The 18,816-nt window shown below is 45.7% G+C and overlaps 1 protein-coding gene across 1 annotated transcript in view; it reads left to right on the top strand.

The window, feature by feature from the left end:
* The window catches only part of LRRK1 (leucine rich repeat kinase 1), an 84,035-nt gene extending 66,614 nt beyond the window's left edge, over positions 1–17,421 (top strand). Inside the window, exons 25-33 of the mRNA XM_063142184.1 lie at positions 177–374; positions 1,707–1,984; positions 4,543–4,737; positions 5,583–5,734; positions 9,399–9,516; positions 12,251–12,367; positions 14,514–15,364; positions 15,737–15,838; positions 17,234–17,421. Of these exons, the coding sequence (XP_062998254.1) occupies positions 177–374; positions 1,707–1,984; positions 4,543–4,737; positions 5,583–5,734; positions 9,399–9,516; positions 12,251–12,367; positions 14,514–15,364; positions 15,737–15,838; positions 17,234–17,411 (2,189 nt within the window). The 3' untranslated portion in view covers positions 17,412–17,421. The remainder of the gene's footprint in view (positions 1–176; positions 375–1,706; positions 1,985–4,542; positions 4,738–5,582; positions 5,735–9,398; positions 9,517–12,250; positions 12,368–14,513; positions 15,365–15,736; positions 15,839–17,233) is intronic.
* Positions 17,422–18,816: the final 1,395 nt, after the last annotated feature.

Below are 18,816 nucleotides of genomic sequence, written 5' to 3'. Positions count from 1 at the left end.
TCACCGCACCTGTGAGCTTCCCAGAGGCCCCTGGCCCGGCCCCTCTTAGAAACCAGACGCTTGACTCAATGGACTTTTGATCTGACATGGCATGGGGCTGTTCTTGTGTGTACATTTGCTGCTCAGCCCTGCACTGTTCTACGGCTGACGGGCGGGGCCTTGTTTCCTCTGTGTAGACACCATGCTGAGGCACCTGCGAGCGATGGACGCCATGAAGAACTTCTCCGAGTTCCGCCAGGAAGCCAGCATGCTCCACTCCCTACAACACCCATGCGTCGTTTCCTTGATTGGCATCAGCGTCCACCCGCTCTGCTTTGCCTTAGAGTTGGCCCCTCTGGGCAGCCTCACCACCGTGCTGTCAGAAAACTCCAAAGGTAAATAATAATAATAATATTTATTTCTTACCCGCCTCTCCATTTTGATCGAAGCGGGGAACAACAGCAAATATAAAATACATAAAACTGAATTAAGAACATAATATACATTATTAAAACATCCTAAAAACATTCTAAAAACATCCTAAAATCCCCCTGGATAGGCCTGCTTAAAGAGATCAGTCTTTATAGCTTTCTTGAATGCTAATAGACTCTTAAGTCTATTAAAGGGGCCTCTGGGTCCGTAGACCTTCGAAGGAGCTCTGGCAGACCTCTTGACGGAGGAAGGGGCCCACTGTTAGGGATAGTTGAGAATTTTGTCTTTGCTCGCAAAACAGCGGGCGCTCTCCCCCCCCCTCCCGTTCGAAGCTCCGAACGTAAGCAGAAAGCCTGCGTCTGCAAAACTCTTCGCAATGTGTCAGGCACGTGCTCGCAGTCGTCTCATTCCCGAATCCCAGTTCAATTTTTGCAAGATTCTGAATATAATAATGTAATATAATACTATGAAATTGGTCGCTGAAATCATTCTTTGCTGTTTAAATTCTTTTAAATTTTATAAACTAAAAAATAGACTTTTTATCATAGTATTATGTTGTGTTGCATAATGTTTGTATTTTTTGTGGAGGGTGGTAAAACCACTGAGAGAACATTGGCATTGGGTGGTACGGAAATCAAATTAGTTATTATTTATTATTTATTGCATTTGTGTATTGCCCATAGCCGAAGCTTTCTGGGCAGTTTACATAATATTAAGATGCTTAAAAACAATATACAAAGGTTAAAAACCACAAAAATATACAATATACACATACATTTAAAACCACTATAACAACTTTAAAAACTATGTGTCTAAAAAAAACAGACGCAGGCTCATTTCATATTGCTAAATGCCTGGGAGAAGAGAAAAGTCTTGACCTGGCACTGAAAAGATAATAATGTCAGCGCCCGGTGACCCTCGTCAGGGAGATTGTTCCACAGTTGAGGGGCCACCACAGGGAAGGCCCTCTCTCTTGTTGCCATCCTCCAGGCTTTATTATTATTATTGCTGATTTCTTCAGTAGACTGAATCTGCCCCACCTTAGCTGATGGAATAAATTTGCAAATTTGGGGAGATTTGCACAAAACTCAACTTTGATTGCTCACTCTGCGTGAAGTTTCCCGTTCGTGCAAAGTGAATAGCGATTGCAAACGTGAACAGGAATTGGGCACAAGATAACATTCGGAGGATGCTGGCAATCTCGAACGACGGCCGTTCGCCCATCCCTTGCCACCGTTCCCCTGATTCCATTCTCACCCCCCCTACCCTGAACTGAAAGCCATTTTCTTCTTCAGGAGCCTCCTTTGTGCCTCTGGGACACATGTTGACCCTCAAAGTAGCCTACCAAATAGCCGCAGGCCTGGCCTACCTCCATAAGAAGAGCATCATTTTCTGCGACTTGAAGTCGGACAACATTCTCGTGTGGTCCCTGGACGTGAAGGAAAGCGTCAATATCAAATTGTCCGACTACGGGATTTCCCGGCAATCCTTTCACGAAGGGGCTCTTGGAGTGGAGGGCACCCCTGGGTATCAAGCGCCAGAGATACGGCCGCGCATCGTCTACGACGAAAAGGTAAGCCTAAAATGATCACTTGGGCAGCAGAAATTTGCACCCAACACTTCAGAGAGCCTCTGTGACCCAAGGCTCATCTACACCAAGCAGGATATTCCACTATGAAAGCGGTATATAAAAGGCAGGAGCCGCACGACTGCTTGAAGTGCACTGACAACTGTTGGGGCCCCATTGAGACATACTATATACCGCTTTCATACTGCTATATGCTACTTGGTGTGGCTCCTGCCTTTTATGTACTGCTTTCATAGTGGAATATCCTGCTTGGTGTAGATGAGCCCGAAGTCCACCTTAGATCTACCAACCTGAGCCAAGACCTTTCTAAAACCAAAACCCCATCTAAGGACCTTAGAAGAATCTGGTTGCGATATGGAGCTCAAAAAGCTTCCGTCAGCTCGGGCCCCTGGACTTCGATTTATCTTCCTCTTTTGATTTGGTTCTCAGGTAGTTGGGCCAGCTACCGGGTTTTCCTTAGATGATGATGATTATTAGTAGTAGTATTTGCACAAATAGAGATTTGTACAAATTGAAGACACAATGTGGGTGATTTGTGCAAATTGCAGCACAATGTATTTGTGTATTTATTTATTTATATTTTAAAAAGCGGATAAACTTCAGGGGTGGAATGCAGCTCATCCTACAAATGCAGGACAAGTCAGGTGTTCAGCGGGAGTCCGTCGAACCCCGAAAGGTCCAGATTTCACAGTGACGGACATCCCCAGCCCAGGCTGACATGTGCATTTAAATGTGCATTCCACTAATACGTCGCTAATAATGGAATATATAATTAGAGATTCTGAATAAGCACATGAAGATGCTTTATACCAAATTAAACTATAGGCCTGTTCAGAGGATACGCTAAGCCATGGTTAGGCCGCTAACCCTTTTGCAGCAAATGGTTAGCGAGTGTGTTTTAACCGTGGTTATGTAGCCGCCATGGTTAGGAATGGCTCACACGACATTATTATTATTATTATTATTATTATTATTATTTATTTATTTATTTATATAGCACCATCAATGTACATGGTGCTGTACAGATTACACAGTAAATAGCAAGACCCTGCCGCATAGGCTTACAATCTAATAAAGTTGTAGTAAACAATAAGGAGGGAAAGAGAATGCAAACAGGCACAGGGAAGTGTAAACAGGCACTGGGTAGGGTGAAGCTAAACAGTATAGAGTCAGAACAAACTCAATATTTAAAAGCTATAGGGAACAGAAAGGTTTTTAGCTGAGTTTTGAAAGCTGTGATTGAGTTTGTAGTTCTCAAGTGTTCTGGAAGAGCGTTCCAGGCGTAAGGGGCAGCACGCTAAGCCATGCTGCTTAACCACAAAATGGTTAATGGAATGCATTAAGGCCAATGCATTCCGTTAACCATTTTGTGGTTAAGCAGCGTGGTTTAGCGTGTTGTCTGAATCAGGCCAATGTTTAGCTCAAAGTGCTTAACCACTGTGGCTTAGCAGTGTCATCTGAACTGGGTCTATAGCTCCGTCTAGCCCAGTGTTGTCTCACTGGCAGTGATGCTGATGAGAATCCGGTCGGTCTTTCCTGTGAACTGCCCCCTTTTCAACTGGACATGCCAAAGATTAAACCTGGGACCGTTCAACTATGGAATTCGCTGCCACAAGATGTAGTGATGGCCACCAATTTGGATGGCCATCAAAAAAGAGGTTAGATAAATTCCTGGAGGAGAAGGCTGTCAATGGCTACTAGTCTTTATGGTTATATCCTACCTCCAGTATCAGAGGCATTATGCCTATGTACACCAGTTGGTGAGGGACATGGGTGTGAGGGTGCTGTTGCACTGATGTCATGCTTGTACGTTTCCTGTGGTCAGCTAGTTGGCCACTGTGTGAGCAGAGTGCTGGAGTAGATGGACCCTTGGTCTGATCCTGCAGGGCTCTTCTTGTATTCTTAAGCCGTACTTCAAGGCTCTACTGGCCATCTCTCCATCCTGTGGTAGCAAATTTAATAGTTTAATTCTATGCTGAGTGTGAAGAAGTCCTTCCTTTCATCTGTCCAGAATCTCCCCCCAATCAATTTAACGGGATGACCCCCTGGGTTCTAGTATTATGAGAGGAGCCAGCATGGTGTAGTGGCTAAAATGTTGGACTGGGAGTTGGGAGATCCGGGTTCTAGTCCCCACTCGGCCATGGAAGCCCACTGGGTGACTTTGGGCCAGTCACACACTCTCAGCCCAACCTACCTCACAGGGTTGTTGTTGTGAGGATAACATGGGAGGAGTTGGAGGACTATGTACGCCGCCTTGGGTTCCTTGGAGGAAAAAAGGCGGGATATAAATGCAAAAATATAGCATTGGGCAAAAGGCGGGATACAAATAAATATAATAAATAAATAAATAATATAATACAAATAAATAAAGTCTCCCTATCCACTTTCTCCGGACCTTACTTTCCACGCTCCCCCCCCCTTTACTTCACTGGCACAATCAAAGACTTGCGCCCCAAACCTTTGCACCCGTGGGCAGTGCCACCACATGCCCAGGTAGGTGCCTTAAACGCGACGCCTGTGTAACCAGGTGTGGTTTGCCCTAGGTGGACATGTTTTCCTATGGCATGGTGCTCTACGAACTCCTGTCTGGGCAGCGGCCAGTGCTTGGTCAACATCAGCTTCAGATTTCTAAGAAACTTTCCAAGGGAATCCGTCCCATCCTGGGCCAGCCGGAAGAGGTGCAGTTCCATCGAATGCAGGCGCTGATGATGGAGTGTTGGGACACGAAGCCTGAAAAGGTACGTGGGAGATGGGGAGATGATCCTGGCACAGGGCCCTCTGATTTGAAGGATCTCAGTACATCTACTGGCTCTAGTGGGGGTGGGAGATAGATGCTGCTAGCTAGCTCTACGCCATGCAGCGAGTCTTTCCTCCTTGGAATTGTTGTAGATCACAAGCTGAATATGAGCCAACAGTGTGATATGGCTGCAAGAAAGGCAAACGCTATTTTGGGCTGCATTAATAGAAGTATAGCTTCCAAATCGCACGAGGTACTGGTTCCTCTCTATTCGGCCCTGGTCAGGCCTCATCTAGAGTATTGCATCCAGTTCTGGGCTCCCAATTCAAGAAGGACTCAGACAAGCTGGAGCGTGTTCAGAGGAGGGCAACCAGGATGATCAGGGGTCTGGAAACAAAGCCCTATGAAGAGAGACTGAAAGAACTGGGCATGTTTAGCCTGGAGAAGAGAAGATTGAGGGGAGACAGGATAGCACTCTTCAAATTCTTAGAAGGTTGTCACGCAGAGGAGGGCCAGGATCTCTTCTCCATCATCCCAGAGTGCAGGACACGGAATAACGGGCTGAAGTTACAGGAAGCCAGTTTCCAGCTGGACTTCAGGAAAAACTTCCTAACTGTTAGAGCAGTATGACAATGGAACCAGTTATCTAGGGAGGTCGTGGGTTCTCCCGCACTAGAGGCATTCAAGAGGCAGCTGGACAACCATCTGTCAAGTATGCTTTAGGGTGGATTCCTGCATTGAGCAGAGGGTTGGACTTGACGGCCTTGTAGGCCCCTTCCAACTCTGTTCTATGTTACTATAGAACATAGTAATTCTATGCTTCTGTGATTCTCTGTTTTCCCACAGCGCCCCTTGGCCTCCGCAGTGGTAGGACGAATGAAGGACCCAACCTTTGCCACATTCATGTACCTGCTGCCATGTGGGAAACAGTCGTCCTTCTTCTCTTCCCAAGGGCAAGAGTACACAGTGGTATTCTGGGATGGGAAGGAAGAGATGAGGTTTGTGTTTTGTCTCCTCGTTGTTTTCAAAAAATCCCTTTGGTTGTCCTAAATTGGACGAGTTGCTCAGTATCCCTCAAGCTATTTACGTTGAGGGTTGTTCTCCCTTAAGAGTTAGAAAACTGGGGTTTCTGGTAACTTGTTAACGACCCTTGTCATGAGGGTGTTACATTTGATAATATAGCACAGCCTTTCCCATAGTTGGATGTAAGAGGTGTGTGTGTGTGTGTGTGTGTGTGTGTGTGTGTGTGTGTGTGTGTTTATTTATTTATTTATTTATTTACCACATTTTTATACCGCCCAATACCCGAAGTTGTCTGGGCGGTTCACAAAAATTAAAACCATGAAGATCATAATAAAACAACTAACAATCTAAAAACACAAATACAAAATACAATATAAAAAGCGCAACCAGGATAAAACCACACAGAAATTGATATAGGTTAAAATATGGAATTAAAACAGCAAAGTTGCAATTTAAGTTAAATTAGGTGTTAAAATACTGAGAGAATAAAAAGGTTTTCAGCTGGCGACGAAAGGAGTAAAATGTAGGCACCAGGTGGACCTCTCTGGGGAGCTCATTCCACAGCCGGGGTGCCACAGCAGAGAAGGCCCTCCTGCTGGTAGCCACCCGCCTCACTTCCTTTGGCAGGGGCTCATGGTCAAGGATCCCTGTGGATGATCTTAAGGTCCGGGCAGGCACATATGGGAGGAGGCGTTCCTTCAAATAACCTGGCCCCAAGCCGTTTAGGGCTTTGAATGTTAGTATCAGCACTTTGAATCGGGCCCAGACCTGGACTGGCAGCCAATGAAGTTGTAGAAGGACTGGCGTGATATGATCTCGTTGGCCAGTCCCTGTTAGTAGGCAGGCTGCCCTGTTTTGTACCAGCTGAAGTTTCCGGACCATTTTCAAAGGCAGCCCCATTGCAGTAATCCAAACGAGAGGTTATCAGAGCATGGATAACTGTAGTTAGTCTATCTCTGTCTAGATAAGGGCGCAGTTCATATATCAGCCTAAGCTGATAAAAGGTGCTCTTTGCCACTGAGTTCACCTGTGCCTCAAGTGACAGGTTTAGGGCAGGACAATAACTGAAACATCTGGGAAGCATTTTTACATGTGTAACGTTTTGTGCTCTAGCTGGTAAAGATGTCCAGTGTTCAGCGATAAGTTTATGAACGCTCCTGTGCGTTTCTCTCCAAGCACAGGCAATGTCGTACTGAGAATCTCAGCAAAACAAGCTTTCTGTTCCTCCTTGGGAAAGCGCTCCGGTGTCATTGCTTTTTAAAAACACACACATTCAGATCCAAGTACTATGACGGCTTCTCCATAAGCTAACAAATACAATACTTCATGCGTAGACCTTTACAGGCAGCCTGAACAACTGCAGCAGCTAGTTCCCGGGGGGTGCAAAACGGACGAGTTTCCAATTTAACGTGCTCACATCTGGATTTGCTGGGAATCTCCTCTCAGCTTGGAGGATCGCCCAAGGAGACCCGAGTTTACATTTTCAGTGCTTGCGGCTGGCGCAAGCAGTCCGGAGCAGAGCGGGGGAGGAACAGAAGAGAAACCAGGTTTTGAAACCAGTAAAATCTATGTCAGATCTTGTACTGTTTTCTTTGAACAAAAAACAAATTTGCCTGGGAAGCTGGCTTCTCAAACCAGCCTGGAGGATCTGGTGATGTCGCCCAGGTCTATTATAACCCAGGGCATGGGCTGAAGGGCCATGAGGCAGACACCATGCTGAAGCTAAGCAGGTCTGGGTCTGGTCAGTGCTTGGAAGGGAGACCGCCTGGGAACCACAACGTGTAGCCACCTTGAGTTTCAAAGTAGAAGTGCAACCTCCAGTATCAGAGGCAGTAAGCCTGTATATACTAGTTGCTGGGGAACGTGGGTGGGAGAGTGCTGTTGCATTGTGTCCTGATTGTGGGTCTGACAGCTGGTTGGCCACTGTGTGAACAGAGTGCTGGACTAGATGGACCCTTGGTCTGATCCAGCAGGGCTCTTCTGATGTTCACATAGCAGACTTCTATTTAATTTCATTAGTTGCATTTATATCCCCCCCTTTCCTCCAAGGAACTCAGGTTGAACACAAGAAGAGCCCTGCTGGATCAGACCAAGGGCCCATCTTCTCCAGCGTTCTGTTCGCATAATGGTCAACCAGGAACCAAGAAGCTTGATACAATTGCAACAGCACCCTCCCACCCATGTTCCCCAGACACTGGTGTGCTTAGGCATAGTGCCTCTGATACTGGAGGTAGCATATAGCCATCAGGACTAGCAGCCATTGGTAGCCATTTGTCTAACGCTCTTTTAAAGCCATCCAAACTGGTGGCCGTCACTACATCTTGTGGAAGTGAATTCCAAAGTTTAACTTTGTGCTGTTTGAAGACGCCCTTCCTTTTGTCTGTCCTTTCTCTCCCACCAATCACCTTCATGGTGTGACCCGATTGGGGTCTACCCTCTCTGACCATGTTACTCCACTTCTGAAATCTCTTCATTGGCTTCCAATTCACTTCAGAATCCAATATAAACTTCTCCTGTTGACCTACAAAGCTTTTCACTGTCTAGCTCCTTCCTATCTCTCCTCTCTCATCTCACACTATTGCCCCGCTCGTGCTCTTCGCTCCTCTGATGCCATGTTTCTCACCTGCCCAAGGGTCTCTCCTTCCCTTGCTCGGCTTCGTCCATTTTCTTCTGCTGCCCCTTACGCCTGGAACGCTCTTCCAGAACATTTGAGAACTACAAGTTCAATCGCAGCTTTTAAAGCTCAGCTAAAAACTTTTCTTTTTCCTAAAGCTTTTAAAACTTGACTTTGTTCTGACTTTTATATTGTTAGTTTTACCCTACCCTGTGCCTGTTTGGTGCATTCTCTTCCCCTCCTTATTGTTTTATTATGATTTTATTAGAATGTAAGCCTATGCGGCAGGGTCTTGCTATTTACTGTTTTACTCTGTACAGCACCATGTACATTGATGGTGCTATATAAATAAATAATAATAATAGTAAATAATAATAATACTATTATGAGAGAGAGAAATGTCCCCCTATCTACCCCTCTATCATGTCTCCCCTTACTCGCCTTTTCTCCAACCTGAACAATCCCAGCTGTTGTAACTTTCCCTCGTCGGGGAGATGCTCCAGCCCCTTGATCGTTTTGTTTGCATTTTTCTACACTTCTTCCGGCACATTTCTCCTCCTGCCTAATGTATACTCAGAACAAGGCTAGGAGAAAGTGGCTGGCCCAAGGTCAGAGCTTCTGAGTCGGGATTCGAACGTGAATCTTTCCTTGTTGGAGTCTGATACTCTAAACACACACCTTTCCCCAATCTGGAGCCCTCCAGGTGTTTTGGACTGCAATTCCTAGCATTCCCAACTAGCATGGCCATGTTGGCTGGGAAAGATGGGAGTTGCAATCCGACACATTTGGAGGGCATCAGGTTGTGGGAGACCGGGCTACAGTTTGGTCCTTCTTACAGAACGTTCCCTACCATTTTCCCACTCCTCAGGTTGATAGAATTGTACCTTTGTAAATGGGAAGATCAAGAGATCTAACCGAATGAAAACGCAAACCATAAATGGGCAGGGTATTTCTCTGACACACCTTGCCGTTGTGGGTTTACTACTGTTGCTGCTGTTAGAATGACTTCCGTTTCCTGATTTCAGAAACTACACAGTAGTGAATACAGAGAAAGGGCTTGTAGAAGTTGCCAAGATGAGCTGCCCAGGAATGAAGCTATGCTGCCAGCTGAAAGTTCAAAGTTCTCTCTGGACTGCCACAGAGGTATTTCTTGTTCCAAGCGCTACCGTATTTGAACGAGGATGTCTCTTCTCAGTTGTGGGCATTGTGTTGCTTCTGACTTCCAGCCTCTTGATGCATGTTATGGTGTAGGTCTGGTAATTGCAGTGTGGTGTAGTGGCTAAGGTGTTGGACTGGGAGTTGGGAGATCTAGGTCCTATTTATTTATTTTATTTTTATTTATTTATTGCACTTATATACTGCCCCCATAGCCAGGGCTCTCTGGGCGGTTTACAGAAATTCTAAAATTGAGATAAAAACAAGTATACAAAATTTAAAATTCTAAAACACAGAACATACACACATAAAGCATTAAAAACCGTTAAAAACTAAACATGTGGGTGATTAAGATGTGCCGCCATATGCCTGGGCAAAGAGGAAAGTCTTAACCTGGCGCCGGAAAGATAGCAGCGTTGGTGCCAGGCGAGCCTCGTCACAGAGATCATTCCATAGTCTGGGGGCCACCACTGAAAAGGCCCTGTCCCTCGTTGCCACACTCCGAGCCTCTCTCGGAGTAGGCACCTGGAGGAGGACCTTAGATGTACAACGTAGTGACCAGATATATTCACATCGGGAGAGGCGTCCTAGTCCTCACTCAGCTATGGAAACCTACTGGGTGACGTTGGGCCAGTCACAGACTCTCAGCCCAACCTACCTCACAGGGTTGTTGTTGTGAGGATAAAATGGAGAGGAAGAGGATTATGTATGCCGCCTTGGGTTAAGGCGGTAAATAAATTGGCAGTGTTAATTAGCAGGACAACAAATGCTTCAGACAGGTAGCTAAACTTCTCAGGTGACTTCTCGCCCAGCATGTTCTTCATTTATGCCTGGTGTTGTTTTCATCCCCAAAGACACAACATTGCGGTTTGCAGGGATTATAGAAACTGGAGCTATGCCATTTCTGGATGTTTCCAGACCATACATGTATTACGCAATGGCCCTGCCTCATTCAGGAATGTTACAGCGCTGCCAGATGCTACCATCTTCCATTTGTAACCCTCCCATTTTTTCCACTATTTCTTCCATCTTTTTTCAGGCCATGGAAAATCCATGGAGGAAAAGCTGGAACAGCTACACAGTGGCCAGGTTCGGACTCTCGCATCAGGGGAAGGAACCACTGTGGATCCTGCCCCCGTGTGTGTTGCATACGGACTGCCAGTTGCGTAATCTCCTGTGATGCTGCGAGGGATTGGCATGTCGTGTGATCCCGTCGCGGGGCACAGTGGCAGTCACCTAGTACCCACCCTAAAACCCACGCCGTGCTTTAGGAGTTGAGGGGTGGGTACGAAGTGACCACTGCCCCACCCCGCACAACATGGCAGCCCCCCACTGCATCATGGGAGATTATATAAATGTGAGGCTGGGGGAAAAGAACCATCAGGGTTCCTTCTCCTGCTGTAGTCATCCGAACCAGGTTATGTCCTTTTAACTGGTTGCACTTTTAATTGGTTGTAACCTCAGTTACAATTGATCAGTGTTACTGGCTTATTACATCCTGTAAGTTCCTGCCCAATTCCTAAGTTTGCTCTTCTCTGGGTGCCGCTACCCACAGGACCTCCTTTGTGGTAGCCCTCCATCTATGCCTTTTCTACATTTAGACACCCAGTGAAGACCTTCCTCTTTAAGCAGGTATTTAATCTTTAATCTGTTGCTCTGGTGATCAATTTTACTGCTGGCTCCTCAGTGTTTAAAATACTTTCTATTGTATAATATTGTATCGATGTATATTGGGTTATTTTGATGCTGTTTAGTTTTTGTTTTTGAACCACCTTGAGGGCATTTGCCAGTTGGGCAGTAGATGAAACTAATAAATACAAACATTAAGTCAATTTTTAAAATCAATTTTTTATTGTAAGTTTCAACGAAACAAAAACAATAAAATAAAATAAAAATGCAACTTTAACTACATACTTTATAAGCCTCAGTTTCAAATATTATGACATTCTAAATATATATATATATATATAGAGAGAGAGAGAGAGAGAGAGAGTAAATGTCAGTAAAGACAGACCAAATATCCAAATATAAATCCACGCCTATATTCCACTCTTTCGATTCTTGCTAGTTTTGTTAGGTGTTCAATCCATTGCATTATAGGTGGTGAGCTTTTATCTCTCTGACGTTGTAATATCAGTCTTATGTGAACCGCCCAGAGAGCTTTGGCTCTGGGGCGGTATGCAAATGCAATAAATAAATAATAAATAAATAAATGAGCATTCAAGAGGGCATGAAAAATCCATTTACGGTGACCATTGTTGCATTCCAAGAAGCAGGTACATAATTTAAGAGAACATGTACATCAGAAAATATTAAAGAGCTTTCCAATACAAAGTTTATCCCTCGAATGACTTTCTCCCAAAAGAAGGCAACTATTGGGCATTTCCAGAACATATGAACAAAAGCATTACCTGCATGACACCTCCAACAGTTAGCCGACAATGTCTCCGAGAATTGAGTCCATCAGGATTCATGCTTTGAGGATAAATGCTAGGACTTTTAAAGGGTTATTTCCCCAAAAAATAGCTCCGCTATTCAATAAACAAGAGGCTTCACAATAAACCCTTGTGAACCCTTTATTTTCTATATATATCCTATCCCTTTTTATTGCAATGCATTTCTCTCTATTTCTAGATTCTGGAAACTGACCGCATAAACGTCATTCTCACCATCACCACTATTGTTGTCGAAATCAGGGTTGTTTTCTTTTTCTCTCATACAGGACCAGAAGATTTATGTGTACAGTCTACAAGGCATGTGTCCTCTGAAGGCTCCTCAAAAGGGCGTAGACACTCCGTCAGTTGTCACCTGTCTCCTTGCAGTACCTGTTGTGAAAAAGGTAAAGATGTCAAGGCGAGGAGCATCAATGTCTTCCCAAACATTCAGAAAAGGAATCTGAATTTTTGTGTTGTTTTGCTTTCAAACTAAGTAATTATTCAGATTTGTTGAACATTGGTGCTGTTAACTTAATAGCCAATCTAAAACAATAGCTCCACCTGCTGACAATGTTGGGAATAATGATGCCATGTACTTCAATGCACATTTAGGTGCTGTTGATTCAACTCTAATATATTTTGAGTCGGGTCAGGAAAATTGCTGGGTATATGCTAGACATTCTGGAGGAGCTGCAGGTTATAGAACTTTTAATGGCGACTGAGACACTGTAATGTGGAAAGGAAATGAGAGAAGTTGCAATAAGGTTCTTTTAATTGTATGGTAGAGCTGAGGATACCCTACTCTTGGGCCTCCATGCTTGGTTAACATTGTTACACCAATAAGCAAGTAAGTTCTCTACAGAACTTATTTTAAATAAATAAATACATTCTTCTACACCCTACGGCAAAGGTGTGGAACTGCTTCCAGGCAAGGGCTGAATTAAGATTCAGAGAGAGAAAGAGAGAGAGAGAGACGTTTTTTATTGTGTCTTAGCAAATTGCCATTATACACAAACACAGAATAAAAAACAGAATAAAACACTATACAATTTAAAACTCCCCCAACAAACCATTAAGAGTTGAATAGTTTTCCGTACAGCTTTTAGACTTCGTGGCACGTATTTGTAGAGCATTGACAAGGAATTTGGAAGTTGTAAAAGATACATACTTCTCAGCATCAGACAATAGGAAACAAGTCTTAACAAGGGATGGCGTTCCCTTGAACGATCTTAACAACAGATGAATGTATCTGTGGTTGTGGGAAAGGGGCAGGGCCTCAGGACTGCTGGATTTAGACCCCAGGCCTGAGGTTCCCACCCTTGCTCTATGGAGGTTTTGCGTTTCAACAGTTTTATTGTTTTCTACAGTGAAAGACAGAACTTAACACACAAAACAATGCTACTTATAAAAACGCATATACAGAACATACAAGGCCATAGTACATTTAAGGCATTCTTCATGTCAGACATATATAGGCTATCTGTTCTTGCTAGTTAGTTCCCTAAATACAGTAACATTATATCATTCTTCTTTCTCTCAGTACTATGTACCAAATCCACCGACATTATATGTTGAATCCAGAGACATATAAACCGTTTTTTTCCCAACTCTTGCAAATGTTCTATCAGAGGTTTCCAGTCCATTACAAATGAAGCTGTCGATTTTTCTCTTACCAGCGCCGTAAATGTGGCCATCTCCGCCAACTCCCAAAACCTTCAGCAGCCGAAATTCCTCCGTTGATGGCACTTGTGTGTTTTTCCAGTTTTGCACATAGAGGAGTCTGGCAGCTGTTGTCATATACAAAAAACGCATTCCTCCTTTTTCTTTACGTTGATCGTCCGTAAGCCCCGACAGGAACGATTCTGGTTTCATTTGTAAATTGGTCTTTAATATTTTGTGTGTGTTAACAAATGGATCTGAATCCAAACCTCTATGGAGGTTTCGATAACATTGGTACATTGGGAAATAGGAGGCTGCGTTATACTGATTCATACCTTGGTCCATCTGGCCCAGTATTGTCAACACTGACCGGCAGCAAAGGCTTTCCAGCGTTTCAGGCTGGATTCTTTCTAAGCCCACACAGAGATGCCAAAGATCGGACCGGGAACCTTCTGCACGCCAAGCATGTGCTCTACCACTGAGCTACGGCCCTTGGTTCTTGGTTCTTACGCAATAGTGGATGTGCGCATGGAGAAATTGTACAAGATGGAAGCTTGGAGGAGGTTCTGCAAGAAGAATTAGAACATAAGAAGAGCCCTGATGCTGGATCAGACCGAGGGTCCATCAAGTCCAGCACTCTGTTCACACAGTGGCCAACCAGTCATTGGCCAAGGACCAACAAGGCAGGACATGGTGCAACAGCACCCTCCCACCCATGTTCCCCAGCAACTGGCGTTAGTAATGGATGTCCGCAGGTCTCATTAGAGCTGCAAGCATTGCCCCGTTTAAATCCGATGGGCTGGTGGTGTCACCATCACACAGTTGGGCATGTCGAATTCTACCTGACTGCAAAGGAGACTGTCCCATTTTTCATTCTCTTTTCCCCTTTAGAACTCCTACGTGGTGCTGGCCGGCTTATCTGACGGGCTCGTCGCTGTCTTCCAAGAGTCACGCGGTGTCCCCGAGGACAGCTGCTCCTACCTGTGCTCCCATACCGCCAACCGCTCCATGTTCAAGATCAGCGACGACGACCCCCGCCAGAACCCTTACCCCGTGAAAGCCATGGAGACGGCGAACAACGGGGCCGAGGTCTGGTACAGCAACGGCCCCGGCCTCCTCGTGGTCGACTGTGCGGCCATGGCCATCGCCCGGAGACTGGAGCCTTACAGCCCGCCGTCCACCATCGTGTCCATCGTGTGCAGCTCGGACTGCAACGGGGAGGAGGTGGCCTGGTGCCTGGACGACACAACCAACTTCCTGGTGATGTATTACACCGCCACCTACCAGCTCTGTGCGCGGTACTTCTGCGGAGACCGCAGCCCCTTGAGGGACATGTTCACCATCCGGCAGCCCTCGTCCTTGATTCCCGACGCGTTAGATGCCGACCCGGCCGTGGCTCCCGAGAGCAACGCCGTGGAAGACGTGGGCATCCTGTGCAGCCAAGGGCTCGGCATTCAGATCTTGAACCACCAGGACTCCCTGACGGACTACTGTTCCATGTCGTCGTCATACTCCACCTTGTCTCCCAACAGGCTAGTGGGGTCCTCCTCCAGCCTGCCCAGCTCCCTGTTGAGCGCCTCCAGCACCCCTTTCTCGACAGATTGCGAAGAGCCTGACAAGCTGCAGGAACCCAGTCCTCCTGCCGAGGGACCTGAAAACGATTTGGCCCCAGGCAGGGACAACGACAGGGGTCTCCAAGCCGTGAGAGTCCTCCCCGTCAAAGACCTCCTATGGATTCCCAGGTAAATGGCGTTGGGAGCCAGTGGGGCTTGGGGGAACATCTGCCCTCCCTAGACAGAGTTTTGAACGTGCTGGTTTTTGAAGGTCAGGATCCCACCCTTAGGCTCCCATAAGCCAAGGAGAGCCAGAGCAGTACACCATTTGCTGCCACGAATGGTGGCAGCAAATGGTGGCGGAGAAGTACTTGCAACCAACCGGCCGGGGCCTGAGAAATCAGATCAGGTCTTTCCCCATGTTTTTTTGATGAGCGACATTTCAGCGATTGCGTGGAGTTTCCTCCCAGGTGCTCTTGGAAAGTCTTGACTTTTTCATGCCCCGGAAGGCGTCCCTCCCGCTGAGCGGCATGTAACGGAAATTCTCCTTTCCCTTCCCAGGCGAGGGGGCGATATCATTGTGATCGGCTTGGAGAAGGAAGCCGTTTCTCAGCGAGGGAGAGTCATCGCTGTACTGAAGGCTGCAGAGCTGGCCGCCTATGGGTAAGGATGAACTGGAAAGGGGGGGTGATGTGGGGGAGCGATTCGGGAAGGGCCCCCATAGCTCGGTGGACGAGCACAAGCCTGGCGTGCGAAAGTTCAATCTCTGGTATCTCCAGCAAGATCTGTGGTCGAGAAGTCCTGAGAATTTGGGGAGAGGCGGTGACGTAGGCAGAGCCTCTCCTCAAGTGCTGAAATCTCTTCATTGGCTTCCAATTCACTCCAGAGTCCAATATAAACTTCTCCTGTTGACCTACAAAGCTTTTCACTGTCTAGCTCCTTCCTATCTTTCCTCTCTCATCTCACACTATTGCCCCGCTCGTGCTCTTTGCTCCTCTGATGCCACGTTTCTCACCTGCCCAAGGGTCTCGACTTCCCTTGCTCGGCTTCGTCCATTTTCTTCGGCTGCCCCTTACGCCTGGAACGCTCTTCCAGAACATTTGAGAACTACAAGTTCAATCGCAGCTTTTGAAGCTCAGCTAAAAACTTTTCTTTTTTCTAAAGCTTTTAAAACTTGATTTTGTTCTGACTTTTATACTGTTAGTTTTACTCTACCCTGTGCCTGTTTGGTGCATTCTCTTCCCCTTCTTATTGTTTTATTATGATTCTATTAGAATGTAAGCCTATGCGGCAGGGTTTTGCTATTTACTCTGTACAGCACCATGTACATTGATGGTGCTGTATAAATAAATAACAATAATAATAATAACAAATGCAGGTGTGTCTGCCCTGGTGCTGCAGACTTCTTCCTTCCCTGCATGAATGCGAAAAAGAACCTCACTTTCACGCAAGGGAAGGCAAAGGCAAGCAGACACAAGGATCGTATGGTGTTCCAAAGGACATTGGGTGCCAACGCTGATTTTATTCTGACGCCAAGTGAAAACATGGCTTTTTAATGGTTGAATTCACTAGGCACATTGTTTGAACTGTTTTAATAGTTTTACTGCTTTTATTATTATTATTATTATTATTTATTTATATAGCACCATCAATGTACATGGTGCTGTACAGAGTAAAACAGTAAATAGCAAGACCCTGCCGCATAGGCTTACAATCTAATAAAATCATAGTAAAACAATAAGGAGGGGAAGAGAATGCAAACAGGTACAGGGTAGGGTAAGCAGGCACAGGGTAGGGAAAAACTAACAGTAGAAAGTAACAGTAGAAGTCTGCACAACATTTTAAATTATATATCGTTTTATCTTGGTTTATGGTTTAATTTGTTTTTAGCTGTGTATATTTACTGTTTTTATACTATATGCTTTTATCTGTACGCCACCCTGAGATCTTACTGATATAGGGCGGGATATAAATGTTTTAAATAATAAGTAAATTTCTGTCTTCCTTTTTTTGCCTCCTTCCAAATCTCCTTCTTAAATGTTGCTCCTGGTTTTCTAGGTCCCTGGTAGATGCTGCCATCTTGGCGAAGGACACGGTTGTATGCTGCTTCAGGAATGAGGCCATGGACTGGTGCTTGGCTGTCTGGAAGAGCTGGGATGCCAAAGACTTTGACATTTTCTACCAGTCCTATGAAGAACTGGGGAGGCTTGAAACGTGCCTGCGGAAGAGAAGGTAGTAGGCGTGGAACAGGAGAAAAGACTGCGATGGGCCGCAACCAACCGAAAACTGACACAGTTTCATTCCCCCTGCTAGGACCTTTCACAAAAACTGGGCTCTTCCGTTTTGCTGCTAAAAAGACATTCTAGGTGGGTTTTCGTCTTTAATGCATTTGAATTCCCTCACTGTCCAGTGGAAGACCCTTCAACGCCCTTATTATAATCCCATCTACGTGTGAATCTGGCTGACGACGTTTCTGCAAGGTTGAGGTCATGACGTTTTGTTTTGCGACATGTCGTCTTCCAAAACGGAGGAAGATCCAAACGTTGCACCTCGGCTTTCATTTCATTGATAGGTTTCATAGCAATAAGACACAGTATTAGGTCAACAAGGCTTCTGGGTCACGTAATCCGTAAGTTTCAGTATGAGCAACACTGCGGGAGGTGGATAAGTCAAGGCGAAATACACTGCATGTGCTTTTCCGATATCCATGCTCAATCAAATTCCATTGGTGCCTTGCTGCATTCGCTCTGCCGTTGACCATGACGTCTTCAATAAATGGTCATCTGCCAACAGATGTAGAGCCTGGAGTCCCGTGGAGTCATCGCATAGCTCGAGCGACCTTGAACGTCTTGTCCACTTTGCCACAGAAGTTGCACCTGTTGTTGGTGAACGTTTTCTTTCTAAATCTGGTTGGGCTAGGAGGCGGGAATTTGTAGCACTTCGAATGCAAACTAGTGTACAAAGCCCTAAACAAAATGGAACCAGCATACCCGAGAGAGCGCCTTCTCCCTTACCAACCTGCCCGGTCACTGAGGTCATTGGAGGGCCTGCTCCTGGCGGTTCTACGTGGACCTTTGGCCTGACTGGAATCCACCAGGAGAAGAGCCTTTAGAGTGGTGGCCCCTTCTCCACAGAATTCCCTGCCCCTGGAGGTCAGGCAGGCACCAACACTAGGCTGCTTCTGGCGCCTCCTGAAAACAACTCTTTTCCAGAAAGCCTCTTTTCCTCAACTGACCAGCCATTGTATTTGTTGGTCCTTTGTTTTAAATTGAACAATTTTAATCTGCTGTTTTTAACCTTTCTTTTTTTCGGTTTCATTCCTCTGTGCGCTGCTCTGGAATCTATTTTCGATACGGAACAGTTTATAAATATTGTAAATAAATAAAAAATAAACCCATAACGCATGCTGATCTAGAATGAAGAACCTGAGCAAATTAAAATGGCTGCCAGGTAGATGCCATTTTAAATATCTCCCTGTGGTGCCCCTCTCAGAGCAGCGAGCTGAGTGTGACCGCGCACCAGACAGAGAGGGGGATTTCTCCACTCGGTCCTATGGAGAAAGTCTCTCAAAGTTCTTGTGTGCAGAAAGCTTCCTGTGAGGAGCACAACAAGAGCCCATTGCTTGGAAGAAGTTGTTTATT

This window comes from Elgaria multicarinata, chromosome 16, assembly GCF_023053635.1.
Source record: "Elgaria multicarinata webbii isolate HBS135686 ecotype San Diego chromosome 16, rElgMul1.1.pri, whole genome shotgun sequence".
Classification (NCBI taxonomy): domain Eukaryota; kingdom Metazoa; phylum Chordata; class Lepidosauria; order Squamata; family Anguidae; genus Elgaria; species Elgaria multicarinata.
The sequence above is the reverse complement of the archived record's forward strand: the minus strand, read 5'-3'. Positions and strand labels throughout refer to the sequence as shown.